This window comes from Hyalella azteca, unplaced genomic scaffold (assembly GCF_000764305.2).
Source record: "Hyalella azteca isolate HAZT.00-mixed unplaced genomic scaffold, Hazt_2.0.2 contig5267, whole genome shotgun sequence".
Taxonomy (NCBI): Eukaryota; Metazoa; Arthropoda; class Malacostraca; order Amphipoda; family Hyalellidae; genus Hyalella; species Hyalella azteca.
Genome location: NW_025935462.1, coordinates 96,603 through 111,441, shown reverse-complemented (window position 1 = coordinate 111,441; position 14,839 = coordinate 96,603). Strand labels below are relative to the sequence as shown.

Below are 14,839 nucleotides of genomic sequence, written 5' to 3'. Positions count from 1 at the left end.
AATTGGAGGGGGTACTCCGACAGGCTTTAAATAATAGCTCTTTTTCGTGGGTCACATTATTAATTTTTTAACCTATTAGATATGCAAACTTTTTAAATCTATCTATTGTGTTATGTAGCCTCAGTATTAGGCTTTTGATGGCCACTGACAAAATTTTTCTATGTCAATTCGTTTTTGAGTTTTGGGGGTTTTTGTTAAAAAAATGAAAAATGGTCAAAGTTACCCCGCCGGTCAAAGTAACCCCGCCAGTCAAAGTAACCCCATTTTACGGTATGGCACATATCTTTTATGACCTCACTCTTCAGCATCATGCTGTTCATGTTGTTTTCATTGTATACCGTAATGTATAAAGATTTGGTTTTCAACAAGCTAATACAATGTTGTAATTTATTAAATAATAAGCCAAATAACATTGTCCTAATTTATACTATTGAGACTTTCTTTGATTAAACTGGAGCCATACTACTATCATAACTTGTTTACATAGAAATATTGAACAATTTTCTCATCTATGGGTTTAGCTTGAGAAGCTGTCCATTATTGCAGTGGGAGTTTCTAACTCTTAACTAAATTTTGATAGTATGATATGGCCCCATGGTTCATTTCTTGATGCTTTAGTATGGTATGGCCCCATGTTTCATCTCTTGATGCTGTAAAAGATTTGACTTCAATATCATACTTTCCCCATGTATGCTGGAGAGTACCATAGGTATTATACATGTATTACTAGAATTATTAAGTAATACCTACATTAACTGATTTCAGTATTTATCAATATTGCTGTACTTGAATTTTTATGTTTAGTAACTAATAATTACTTTGTCAGACAGAAAGAGCAGTGGTGACCATCAACCAGACCGAGGAGCTCCTACAGGACAAGTCAACTGATCAGGAACTGCACAGCATTGCTGTCGAGGAACTACAGGCAGCTAAAGATGCATTTGAAGAGCATTTCAACTTGGTACATGATAATGACCTACATACATAAATAATTTAGACCGATTTTTCTTTTAAGTTAGATATGTGCTAGGCATAGTTGCTCAATGACATAGTGAGCCCTTTGCTGATAGATTTCTGATTTGAATTTTGAGTATTTATTTTATTGATTGACTGTATGTTTCTGAATAATATCAGCCAATTTCATCCTCCTCTTTAAGTTTTATCAGCTTTATACGGTATATGTAAATATAGTGGATCTTGATCTTCCTATGATTTTGCTTCTTTCTACTTCCTTTGTCAAGTTTTTGAGTTGATTTGATGGTTGTTGATATCAATTATAGATTGTTACTCCCTAAATTTTTCAAAAATTTCTTGTTGTTAGAAGTAACTCAGCCATTTACTTTAAGCAATTTTCAGCNAAGATCGGGTTCCAAAGGCCGGATCCCTTGTGAATCAAGTCACGAAAAGTTCAAGAATCGGCAACAGGCCATGGGCCTATGTCTTCAACGCCGACACTTCTATTCTATTCTATTCTATTATTATTATTAACAAATATCACTTAAGGGGGTCGTATCGGTCAAAATCTATTTTCTATATTTAGGGAAGGATCGTCTCCAAACTTGGTACACATATTTAAAATTGAAAATGACGACTATTTCATTCATGTGAATTTTTCGAAAAAATGAAAGAAAACGTGAAATTCATAGAAAACGGCCAAAAAAAGGGGATACTCTAAAAAAGTTTTAACTGTTGCAAATCACATGCTACAACATCGAGATACTTATCATTCGATGCGTAAAGACCATATCTAGCGATTGTCGGGCCACTTTTTGAATTTTTTTCTTGGTTCTCTTGTTATGATGATATTTCTGAAAAATTTTGAATTTTCCCTTTTTTCAAAATATTTTCAAAACTATAACGAAATCGACAAAAAGTTGCTCGACAATCTCTAGATATTTTAAGTGCGAATCGAATGGTGTATCTTTCATCGCTGTAGCTTCAAAACTAGGAGTTATAAGTTTGCTGTGACAATAAGTGTGAATGTTCATAACTACTGCCCGACAAAGTCCTGCTCGCATCTGAATAGCCACTCAATGTAGCAAGGATTCGAAACTAAACGTTACTGGAGCTCGATTCCAGTCGAGGATGGTGGGAGCAACTCCATGCACTACTCCCCGTACGCTGTCTGCCGGGTAACTGAGGTGCAGCTCGCCTAGACGCTCTATTTCAAGTGTTTGGCAGCTAATTTATTCCATCTTTAAATGTTAGAGAACCCCCCACCATACCCTCCATTTGGGATCTGTAGTGAACGCATAAATAAACGTACAGAGATGGTTTTGGTACCGTTGGATAGGTCAGAATGTCAGCTTTAAGATGAGACTAAAAACCGGAAAAGTCAAAATCCAAAATTTTGACCGATACGACCCCCTCAAAAATTGGGCTAATATTTATTTCAACAGCACCATAGCTGTGGTAGTACAATGCCGCCTAACAAGTTACGTATACCCTGCACTCCCAATCCCATTTAAAGTAAAAAATGACCTCTAAAAATTTGCGTTGACATTTAATATAAGGAGACGTTTTAGGATCACAAAAATATGTATTATTTATGAATTTTGCAAATGCGATTTTTGTGTTACTCATCTTTAGCTGAAGCTCTACAATCATTCCTGTAAAATCTAACATTAATTCCATTATTTCAGTTCGACGTAGTTATTCATGGCAAAGACCTTAAAATCGACACGTTTCGTTCTCGAGGCGCTGGAGGCCAAAGCGTTAACAAGACTGATTCTGCTGTGAGGATTACACACTTGCCAACTGGTGAGTCTAACTGGTTTTGATCTCATTGCTCTTACAGAAATACACGAGTAATAAATTTAATGTCATATTTTTATCAATTTTTTTTATCAACTCAGAGCAATTACATTGAAGAAAAAAAATCATGTATTGTATTGACTGTATGCTTTCTATTGCTTCGACTTTCTGAATGAGATGAGATATGATAATTAACATGACGAAATTATCATGAATATATAGACCAAGATGAATTCCTATGAAAAGCATATTGTTCTGAAATTAGCAAATAATGTGAGTGATGATTTCATCTTGAGCTAGGTCTGTAATTATGTTATTAAACATCACAATGGTATTAGTATTATAAAATATTGGTAAAGGCGAAAATAACACTGACAGTGACGTGCCAAGTGGAAGTTACTGCTACAGTTTCAGTGGCATTTTGAAACAATTTTTTTATACGGAACACATACTAAGGTTACTAGTTTCCGTCCTAAGAGTGTAATATTGAACAATATTAACAATAACAAACGATCTGATTTTCAGGCACAGTGGTCGAGTGTCAGCGGGAGAGGAATCAGTATCGCAACAAGTCGCTTGCTCTAGCGCGCCTTCGGTCGCTGCTCTACCAGCGCGAGAAAGACAAGGAAATTGACGCTTCCACTGCCAGCAGGAGGCTTCAGGTATATATTATAACGAGTGCTTATCACTTTTTTGACATTGATATGAAGCAGGCTATTATTTTAACTTTGTTCATGGAAAAACCGTGCAAATAATAACGACATGAACGTATTTTTGTGTAGGTGAGAAAACGGATAATAATTTGATGTGGCTATATAATTTCTTGTTTTTTTTAGCGCATTTTCTCATTTATGGAAAAAATGCACTATTGTGCTCGCCATGTTCGTCGGTCTGTCTGTCCATCCGTCCGTCTGTCTGTGACCTCAAGTTTTCGTCGACGAGAAAATGCGCTCTCTGTCACTCACTGCAGTGAGTACTGAGTTATATTTTTTTTATGTGTCTGTTTGTTGCTGGCAGGTCGGCACCAGAGGACGATCAGAGAAGATACGCACGTACAACTTCCCGCAGGACAGAGTTACTGATCACAGGTCAGTTGTTGCCTTGTGTCAGCTCGCTGTTTTCTGCAGGGCTGAGATGTTATTTCATACATATTAACCGCCAAAAAATTAGTGCACATGAATTCAGTCATTATCAATACGCATTGCCCGCAGCACGTTTTCAACGCAGCACAATTGGTACTTTTTACTATTGAATTAAATACAATTGTACTAATTATTTAACGTATGATTCGTTATTATTTAACGCAAATGAAATTAAAAATGCCTCAATAAACTATTTGGTAATCAGTTTTGTGAAATTAATGAACTTGAATAAGACTTACATTAGTAGTAATTCAAACTGAAGCGATTTGGGAATGTAGGTACTGGAGCGAGTGCGAATGAATCGATGCAAAGATTTGTATGATTCTAAGTAATTACCGTGTCCAGGATCGGGTTGAGTATTCACGACGTGAACGGCGTGTTATCTGGAGGAGAAGTGTTTCAACATCTGCTGGACGAACTTAAAGAATTCGCCCACCGCGAGAACCTGCAAACGCTGCTGATGTCCGATCCCCTCGCCAATATCATAGCGAGCGTTAATAAGAAGTAGTGACACTTGAACTCTCGTTCGAGCGCATGACAAGGGAACTGGCTTTGTCCTTGACCGATGTGAAGACCTGGATGCCATGTTGAAGAAAAATTGTAGCTACCATATAGCCAATTATTGTTGAGAATCGGAAGGGCATGCAATAATTGACGATCCATTCTTGGAAGTTAGAATGAAAATGATTCTTGCATAAGTTGGCAGCGTTTGTTCTGTAAAGTAACTAACAGTGAAAGGAACTAAATGTGCACGAATTTTGAATAAAATATACGACATGTATAAGTGACTTTTATTCAACCACAATTTTATATATATATTTATATATTCAACAATATATTTTTTTGCGTTCATTCTCCTTTTCTGTTTTCGTGAAAATCCATTCGAGCCGAGAAGCACAGATAACCTTCAGTTTGGATTATAATAGTCTAACGCACAAATTTATTCCATCCTGACAAACATTAATGTAAGCACGTGACGCAGAGTAATAGTATGCTCAACAAGTCTGTTTAATAATATGTGCAGATCATAATTATAATAATATGTGCAGATCATAATTAGTGAAGGTCATCGCAATACGTGCCCATCAAAATACTTCATATTGGAATTTAAAATCAATATATATTTTTCTGCATACGGGCGACATTGCCTTACGAATTACAATTAAATGCGCATAATTGTGAAAAGCGGCAAATAAATGAATATGCGTACCTGCCTGGCAGAGCTACCAATGCCCAATTACTATTAATCTCGTTGAATTTCTTTCACTCCAGCGGTCATATTCATTGCTTCATGAACTAGCAAGATAAGACCGGTCATTGTACACAATATTTTGCATGACTTCTGACGAATATGTCGGATGAGCTCAACGAATCACTCGGCACCATAACACTCGACGCGCCGTATGCAATCTCAACTGCGAGAGTTAAAGAAGCCGTAAGAGGAACATTGCTTGTTCGTATAATGTGAACCAAGCTAAGACCTTTCAAGTAATGCAATAATGCTTTTGGACCAAGATAAGCTATGAACAAGACAAGCATGCAATCAAAAGAACACAAAAACGTGGTAAATGTGAAACACAGAACTAAGAACAAGTTTTCATGCGTATGCGATGCACATTTGGCTTGTCGTGGACTCTTCTGATGACGCGTGTTTACTTGGGGCCGTTAAGGACAGCGTCATTGATAGCTTCTGCCACGTAGTCGATGTTCTTGGTGGTTAGACCGCAGATGTTGATACGGCCGCTCGACAGCATGTAGATGTGGTATTTCTCAGCGATGAATTTCACTTGGCCAGCTGTGATGAGAGGTGAGTAAAGGTGAATGTATAAAAATGCAATAAATTAAACGAGTATAATTTTTGAACAATTCCGGAACGGAACTGGAAGAAGAGTTATTGTGCTGTCTAGGTAGAGAGGCAAGAGGCAAAATAAATACCTAGGCGAGTTCTGAAGGAGCTCAAAAGAAAAATAAAGAAATGAAATAGATAGAAATAAAAGAAAAATACAAATGAAGAGAATCGCCCAAAGTTTTTTTACCGTAGCCAAGTAAAGAGCAAACTTCAGTTGAACTATATAAATATGTTGCATAATCTTAATCCTCATTTAAAGCGTTCACAATAACAAGCAAAGAAAATGATTTGCTTTTCATTGTTTAATAATGAAAAAGAAAACAAGATTTATGAAAAAAAGTTTTCTGGCATCAATAATAAGTTCATTTATTCAGTGGTTCTGAATCGTACGGTAATAGACCTAAGAGCAATAAATTGACTAATCAGAGGTAATGGAAGAATTCTTCTACAATGTTCGAATGCAATAAAAAAAACAGTGATGACAGAGACAAGCTTGCTTATGCATGTTATATATGAGAAACAAATTAGGGGAATTTCACAATCCCTTCAATGAAAAATGACCTGAGAGGCCGGAGTATGAGAACATGCCGATCTGGGACGTGATGTGGTCCCAGAGGCCCGGCGTGCCGAGCTTCTCGAGACGCTCACGCAATCCCGCGCGCATCTCCTGGATGCGGGAGCTCATCGTGCGGATGCACGTGCGCCTGCAAATCAGAGTGAAAATAATAAATATAGAAGTGTACTCATTTTCCTTCCGTGGCCATGTTTGTCTTGATGTTTGTGATCAAAGATACAACACCGAGAACAAGAAATGGAATATTCCCGCCGCGAAATGCCAGGAACACGAAAAGCGGTCCAAGGAAAGCGTAAAAATAGTAACAAATCGATTGTATTTCCATTGAGGCATAAAAATTTTTACTTAGAACACAGTCGTTGGTTTAACGGAGCCACGTTCGCCATTCTAAGAAACAAGGTACGGTAACAAATTGAATGTATTGAACAAACCATTCTTCAAAGAGCTTGGGGTTGTTGAGAACGGTAGAAACGACTCGCGCTCCGTGGTTGGGAGGGTTCGAGTAGCTGCCTCGCACCAGCAGCGTCACCTGCGACCTGAGGGCAGGGATGACGGACGCATCCTTCACAACCACCGCCAGGTTGCCCACGCGCTCGTCTGGTGAGTATAAGACCATGAGTCGTATGCGATATATAAACGATAATATAATTATAATCGATATAAACCATGATTGGGTCTCGTATGCGAGTTAGTTGGTTCGTGGGTTATGGTAATGAGAGAGGATCGAGTTGGGTGAATGTGGTGACAAAAGATGATCAAGTTTGTGTGACAAGACAACGAAAAATTACCAATTTTGGCCAGTATGATAAAAAGAAAGGAGTCAGTTGGGCAAAATAGCAAGAGAAGATCAAGCCGTTTTTATCCATGATACGAAAAGATAAAAAGATGATGAATTGCGATGGGTATGATACTAGAGAGGATCAAGATTTTTAGGCATACTATCGGCGGGGATTGATTAGAATATCCTGAAGAGAAGACTTAATGCATTAGCAGAGCATAAATGATAGAGTGAGTCTTTTACTGCCAAGAAATGTGAGGGTAGGCGATATGCGTGAAGCGAAGCTATGTTTTTCTCTTGACAATAAAGAAACTTACTGTAGAGGCCAAAGTTCTTGGCAAAGCTCTGGGTGACCATCAACTCGAAGCCACGGTCTGCAAAATAACGCACAGCCCACGCATCTTTATCTAGGTCCCCTGAAGCAAAGCCTTGGTAAGCTGTATCAAAAATCGGGAACAGCGACTTGGCTTCGATCACGTCAGCAATCTGCTTCCATTGTTCCTGTGAACAAATCATCAGATGAAACTCATCACAAGATCGATGATTCTCCCAATATTAAATAAAACTGTGGAAATTGTGGTTTCAAAGGGTTTCTAATATACAGAACACGACTACATAGTTTAATAATTTGGTCTCCATGTCATCACACTAATCATGAACGCGAATAAATTATTACTTTAATTACCATAAAAGTTATCTCAAGGATGTACCAGCAATGTAATTAATTTTGCTATGTAATGAAATGTTTGTTAGGTTCCTGTAAGGGTAAACGTTATGATGTTACCTGCGTCGGGTCAACACCAGTGGGGTTGTGGGCACATGCGTGCAGGATGATGACGGAGTTGGCAGAAGCAGCATTAAGGTCTTCCAGCATGCCATTGATGTCAAGGCCACGGTTAGCAGCGTCCCAATACCTAGTAAAAATGAACATGATTAGATGTCTTCAATCTCTAGATTTTTTGTAAGAAATAAATCCCTGTAGCAATAAATTATAAGGATCAACCTTTTCGCTTTAGCTAGGAAAAATCTAACCATTCAATAGCAATCTCTGCTTCTACTGCACACTCATCAGACCTTGTCAATGCCTATTTAACATAGAATATAAAAGAAAATCCTTGAACTTACCTATACTGGTGGGTTTCGGTGAAGCCAGCATGCTCGAAAATCATCTTGTGATTTCCTATTAAAACAAAATGAATCATCAATCTTTGATAGTTAGCAGCAGTGCAAAAGCTACCTACAAATGTTTAAAAATTTTAAAATCTTGTGCTGAATTTAAAATAAATAAATATAGGTACGTATTTGACAATGGGATTAATACACTATAAAGTTGAGCATGAAATTAAAAGCATCAAATCATAAATTGAAAAATTATAGCGCATGCTAATTTTGTGGGGTTGGAATTCAAGGTTTTTTCCTAGGTTTATTCAACACATCTGAGGAGGTGGATGCCATGACTAAAATTTACGTAATTTGGCTTATACATAATGAAAGAAAACAGTGTGTAGCACAGATTACTGCATTCCACATTTAACTATGCCAATGTATTTAAATATATTGGATAGCACATAACTTTTATTATAATTGTAAGAAGCAAAAGTAAGTACAAACTTGTAGAGATCACTTTTCGATAATATATTTATGCTAATTATGAATTATTTATTTATACTAATTAGGAATTATTTATTTACACTACTCACATTCAAGAACTCACCCCAAGTTGGGTTGCTGAAATAGAAGGAGTTGTACTTGAGCACATGCTTGAGGGTGTCGGCAGCTACTCGCAGAGCACCGGTGCCTGACAGCGTTTGAATTCCTGTAGCCTGAAGCAGAATAATCACTGGGCTGAACAACAAAGATCAAGAATGGAGAAAATTCATACAGCAGATATTTAAATGCTTCACCCACATTTTTTTACATAATAAAATGTTTCAGCATTAAATTTATAGCCCACATATTTTATTTTGCAAATGCATGGAAATTGATTCCAACTGTATTGGCCTAATTTTGACTAATCCCCCAACCATAAGAAATGTTAAGGTTATTTCTTTAACAACTTTATGGTGCTTTTATGTAAGCATATAAAGCATCAGAGAACATTAGTCTAAGTCACTAAATATGCAGTTTGGTGGGGGATACTGGAGACAAATTATAAATATGTGTTACGTATTGAATTCAGAATCTTGTTAGCACCATTATTTATGTAAGAATGAATGTGCAACTCTGGGAAATTTCCATCACAAAAATACTAACACCAAAAAAAAATTTCAGCAACTTGAAAAATTAACCCTTTGGCCAGTAGATACAGGATATCACATTAATTTATATTTCAAAAGGAAATGAAACAAAATAAGATCCTGTGCATTATACAAAAATTGGAATATTTAGGTAGCATTAAAAGCAGTACGTACCATAAACTGGGGTAACTTAGACCGCTTTTTTTTTAATGATGCCATTTTTTTACTAGATAAGTTAGACTTGAATTGAAACATGCAAAATACAGGTCTATACTCTAGCTTCACTCACCATAAATTGCTGGCTCCTGCCTCTCATAGATTTGATGTAATTTAAAAAAAATCGATGGTCTTTTTTACCCCAGCTCTGGGGGTATCTTAGACTGGGTGGTAAAATCAATCATACTTTTTGGTAAAATAACTCCAGGTTTTGGTGCATTGTAGTAGAGCTCTTCTAGTTACATATGCAAATAACAAATTTGAGGAAAGTTGCATAGTTTGCAAATGGGGGGTCCCGCCCCCCAGGTGGTCCAAGTTCCCCCAAACGGGGGAACTCTGACCACCTAATGGCAGCCCTGACAGGGTTAACATAGACCGGCTTGGAAATTAAGTTAAAATTACCATATATAAGACTCTGTAGAGTCTGAAACCTATAAGATTTTATAAATACAGTTGCTAAGCTCAATATATTTTGTATTGCATAAATGTTCTTGTTCGCCCTCATATTTTCATTTTTGTAACAATGGCCAGATGATTGGTGATAAGCAGAGGCATGATAATGTAATCATAAACACAAACAAAAAGATGCAGTGGGTTTTTTGGGAAGATCCTAAGCAACCTTAATTTATTGAATGATTAATTTCTATTTACAACACTTCTCTTTAACTTCACTTCTTGTCTGTTTGTCTGTCTGCTACAAATCTTGTAATTGAAATTTAATACCTACAATTCTACTTATCCTATCGATCTGAAATTTTGCACGCTTGTGTAAAGTTGGAGACAATGCATGAATCAAATGTCAAAGAGATGATTTTAAAAATTAATTTTTTTTAATATTTAAAAATTGAAAAAATAATTTGGTCAGCCACAAATCTTATAACTGATATTTGACACACTTTTACCTGTCTAATTGATCTGAAATTTGGCACACTTGTGAAGTCAGAGGCAATGCATGAATCAATTAACAGAATAAATAATTTTGAAAAAAATTATATATTAAAAAAATTTTATATATTAAAAAATTGAAAAATTACTTTTTTTAATATTCTAAAATTAAATGAGAAATTCATTGTACATCTTTAAGATTGGAGACACTGGATTCTTTGGAAGTGTTGTCTTTAAAAAGTAATTTTTAAACGTATATTATTATCTCTTCATCTCAAATAAAGACCACTGAAAAATCAACACAAGCCTACAAAGAACATCAGTATTTTTAATATCTAAACCACATGTGATCCAATATGCAGTTCAGAATTTCAGACTATGAACACATAGGTAGATAAATTAGGTTGCTTGATCAATTCCAACTTATGATCTAGCCACAGATTATGTATTTTATAGGTTTGGCACACAATAGCAATTCACATCATCAACTATGAAAAATTTGTTTTGAAATGTACCTATAGGTTTGTTTAGAATATGTACATTAGTTGTAAAGCAATTTTTTTTAAAGATCTTGCTGCTGCATTTGTACACCTCCCAAAAATTACTAAAATATGTGTAGACTTTTTACATTGATTCATCGATTCTCAAAATTAATTTTGGGAAAAACCATAACCTTGCTGACCAATTTACACAGCTTTCATATGCTTATATTGGCATAAACTTACCCTTCCCTCCTTCAAAACGGCACTGTTTTCTCCCAGCACCATTTTTGTAGCAGCAGTTGAGAAGCTTTCCAGCCCAAGAATGGGCAGGTACTCATGGTTGAGGCTCGTGTCTGCGGCCATCGCAGTCTCAGTCTCCCTCACAACAGGCAGCACCCACGGCTTGCTGTCATCAGTTCGGTAAGCTGAAAAATACAATACAAGGTGAGACTCTGATTGTGTGATTGAAATTTCTGCCCCAAATCTTGTCGGTCTAATTCACTTATTATTGATGCACTATTACCATATCCATGAACATGCATCATAGTTTAGGTCAATTACTTTTCATTCTATGATGCCTGGTGCGCAATTGTAAATATGACATTCTATGCACAATTTTGTGATGCCCGATGATGCACTAATTTTTCGATTATTGAACTTTTTTCGCTCAGCAAGGTAAATGTAATCAATATTCTTTGTTTTTAATAAATTTTTTTTCTTAACTGGAGCCTTTGCTAACTGAGGTTCTACTGTAAATGCGCTTTTGGGGGTGTCCCGAGTAGCCCCACCGTGCGGAAATGACCGCAATTTTTTTGGAATGAGATAGGCAAAATCTGTCGATTACGTTTTCAAGCCGACACCTGGGTGCAACTTTTATGTAAGTAAAATTTTTTAATACGGTGAATTTTTTTTTTACTACAGACCTTAGCAGAAGTAACTTTCCAAAATATTGTTTTTCACCATTTTTTCAGGAATTTTTCAAAGCTAGTGAATGTAGTATTTTTGAACTTCCTTAATACTACATAAATAGGAAAAATGTTGACGTTTATGCCACTATATTTAGTTTTGTAATATTCCAATTAGTTTTGCTACTAAAACAGTTTTACGCCGTGTCAGAGGACTGTCCCGAGTTACCCCGCCCGTCCCGAGTAGCCCCGGTTGACGGTATTCAAGTTTGAATGAGTTGCATCACTGGAAAACAGGCTACTTTGGGATCCACAGTTAAAGTGTTAAACAATGATAAGTATCAATTATTCAATTTTATATAATTTAATAATAATAATATGCTTTTAAAAATTAATTTTCAAGACAACACTTCAAAGAATCCAGTGTTTCCAATGTTCACATGTACAATGAATTTCTAATTTTATTATCAAATAAAAAAATTAATTTTTTAATTTTATTTTAACAATTTTTTTTTAATTTTTCTAAATGATATATTCTGTCAATTGATTCATGCATTGTCTCTAACTTTATGCAAATGTGCAAAATTTCAGATTGATTGGAGAGGTAGAAGTGTGATAAATATCAATTATAAGATTTGTAGCAGACAGACAAACAAACAAACAAACAAGAAGTGAAGTTAAAGAGAAGCATTGTAATAATTGAAGCATATCTTATGTCAATTACAGAGTCGGTTTAACCGCGCCTTGTCTCGTTCATAACTCGAATGGTCGAGTTTGGCAACGTTCGCTGGTAAGTGCGCCATGCCGGTGCTCTAGTTACTCGTTAGCCTTCAACCGGTCCAGATCGCTGCCATATCTACTGCTCATTTTTATCAAACTACATAATTTTTCTTGATAAATTACCATCATAATTATGGACAAAAAGGGAAGAAATCTAAATCTAAGGAGAGAAAGAAATCTAATACTACTGTGCAATTGAAATTGGATTTGTTTTTCAGTAAAAAATAAATTTTAATTCATTCGCATTTATTTTATTTATTTCTCCTATTATTTAGAAAAAAATATGATGAATTTTAGTGGAAAAAAAAATTATTATGTAACTTTGCTATTTTTGAGGATTCATTATAATTATTCCCATATATTCTCAAGTTTGATTAGCGCGGTTTTGCTTAACACGGTAAAACTCAGGGATTTATTAACCACATTAATCAAGGGATTGCTGTACATTATATTGTTTTGTTCTGCTACTGAGAAAATGGCAACTTGCTATGATTTGCTACTTTGACAACTGACACTTTTAAAGTTATACTTCATTCTAGATATGAAATCTCAAGAAATAAGTAAATTTTTAATTATCTATTAGAAGTTAACTTTTCATTTCATGAAAAATTTCAGGTGACTAATTGTCTCTGATCAAAAATTAAATTCTTTAAATCTCTTAACTCAACTTGGTCAAGTGCTGTCTCCTGACTCCTGTCACTACCTTCCTCCCCCTGGCCTGTCTCCTGTCACTACCCTGTCTTGTCTTTCCTCCCCCCCTGCCCTGTCTCCTGTCAGTGTCACCCACTTCCTCCCAAAGGGAAAAAGAACAGGAAGCCCTTCACCAAGACCCAGAAGTGCTGCCAATCCTAGAATGGCATGATATAATCCATCAGCCCATCTTCCCCAATCCCATTCATCAATCTTCAAAGCTTACCCTCAATGGATATTTAGATCTCGTGTTTTTTAAGCTCACTTATAGTACCAAAACCTTGAAATTAAAATTTATTATGGGTTAAATTTTGCCTTCTGGTGAATTTGTGCCATTCATATCTATCAGTCACACATTTTCTTTTCTCCATCCACCTGCCGCACTCAACCAAAATGTTTCAGTTAGAATAGAGAGCCTACACCAAAAGCTTTCCAATGGTGTTAAAATCTTTAGAAATTGCTAATAGGAAATCTGGAAATAATTGATTTTACAAAATAAGTGCAAAAAAATTTCCATTTTTGGGATGCTATAGAATAATGGAAAAAATCATAGTTCTCTCATTTTATTTGTACTCCACTCATATTTATATGGTATTTTTCTAGATTATTTTCTCTTTTCAAATGTATAATTTTCATTACAATCAAGAAAAAAATTTTGTGCACATACCGGTACTTATTTAAATTTTAAAGGACTCAAAATTAAACTTGCAGAAAGAGTGTAAAAAACTCCATTTTGCTACCTAGCCTTCTATGATTAACACAAGTACACAACTAGAAAAACTGAAATACAATTCAATATTTCAATTGGATAACTATGCTTGTCAAGTCAAGTTGTCAATTTGTTGGGAACTTTATAAATGCAGAAATGCCCAGGATTTTGGATAAATTTAACTGAGAATTTGTGAAATAAAGCAAAACTGTTTAGCCTACTTAAAAAAAATATAAACACAAGTTCTTGCCCACAGTCAGTTACACTGTTACAGCCAATATGCCTGTGCCTAGTATTCCAAATAACATATGCCTAATGCCTAGAACTTGAGGAGTGAGTGAGGCTGAGGCTAGAAGTAGAAGACACGTCACTCTTAGGTACTCAAAGAGTCACAGTTTTGCACAGATAGGCTAGCTATACTATGAGTATATGATAATGATACTGGGCTTACTGGCGATACAAAACTCAACAAAATTCAAAGTAAGAAAGAATCTTGGTCGTACTGTCGCATCACTTACTCACCACCAATACTAAGGTTGACTTTCTTTTCATGCGCATCATCATTGAAAGCTTTTACTACAGCAAATACTTCAATAGCTGCCGCTTGAGATACCTCGCTAAACCTTCCAGCCATGTCTGCTAACACACGTAGCAGTTGTAGCTATTCTAATTTACAGTAGCGCTAACACACCAAACTTAACCACGGCTACTGACCGACTGAAGTATAAATGCAGAACAGAACAGCTGACTATAGTGGTAGAGGGGGGGAAAAAAACTACGTGTAATAGTATGATGTGTATTCCAGCTATTTAATAAAGCAATTTAATTCTTTATACGA

The 14,839-nt window shown here is 35.8% G+C and overlaps 2 protein-coding genes across 2 annotated transcripts; one reads left to right on the top strand and one right to left on the bottom strand.

Annotated features, from left to right (window-relative positions):
- Positions 1-826: 826 nt before the first annotated feature.
- LOC108669431 (peptide chain release factor 1-like, mitochondrial) lies at positions 827-4,668 on the top strand (the record flags this gene model as incomplete). Its single annotated transcript, XM_047880348.1, has 5 exons — positions 827-961; positions 2,622-2,760; positions 3,280-3,416; positions 3,772-3,842; positions 4,242-4,668. Coding segments are annotated over 5 exons (645 nt in total), but the record flags the coding sequence as incomplete, so codon positions are not given.
- Positions 4,669-4,996: 328 nt separating this feature from the next.
- Positions 4,997-14,732, bottom strand: LOC108669435 (aspartate aminotransferase, cytoplasmic). The gene is made up of 9 exons (XM_018156764.2): positions 14,524-14,732; positions 11,161-11,342; positions 8,812-8,920; positions 8,223-8,277; positions 7,882-8,011; positions 7,415-7,598; positions 6,751-6,916; positions 6,307-6,449; positions 4,997-5,691 (listed from the first exon to the last, which is right to left on the bottom strand). Exons 1-9 carry the CDS (start codon positions 14,633-14,635, stop codon positions 5,549-5,551), a joined length of 1,224 nt encoding a protein of 407 aa, XP_018012253.1. The 5' UTR covers positions 14,636-14,732; the 3' UTR covers positions 4,997-5,548.
- Positions 14,733-14,839: the final 107 nt, after the last annotated feature.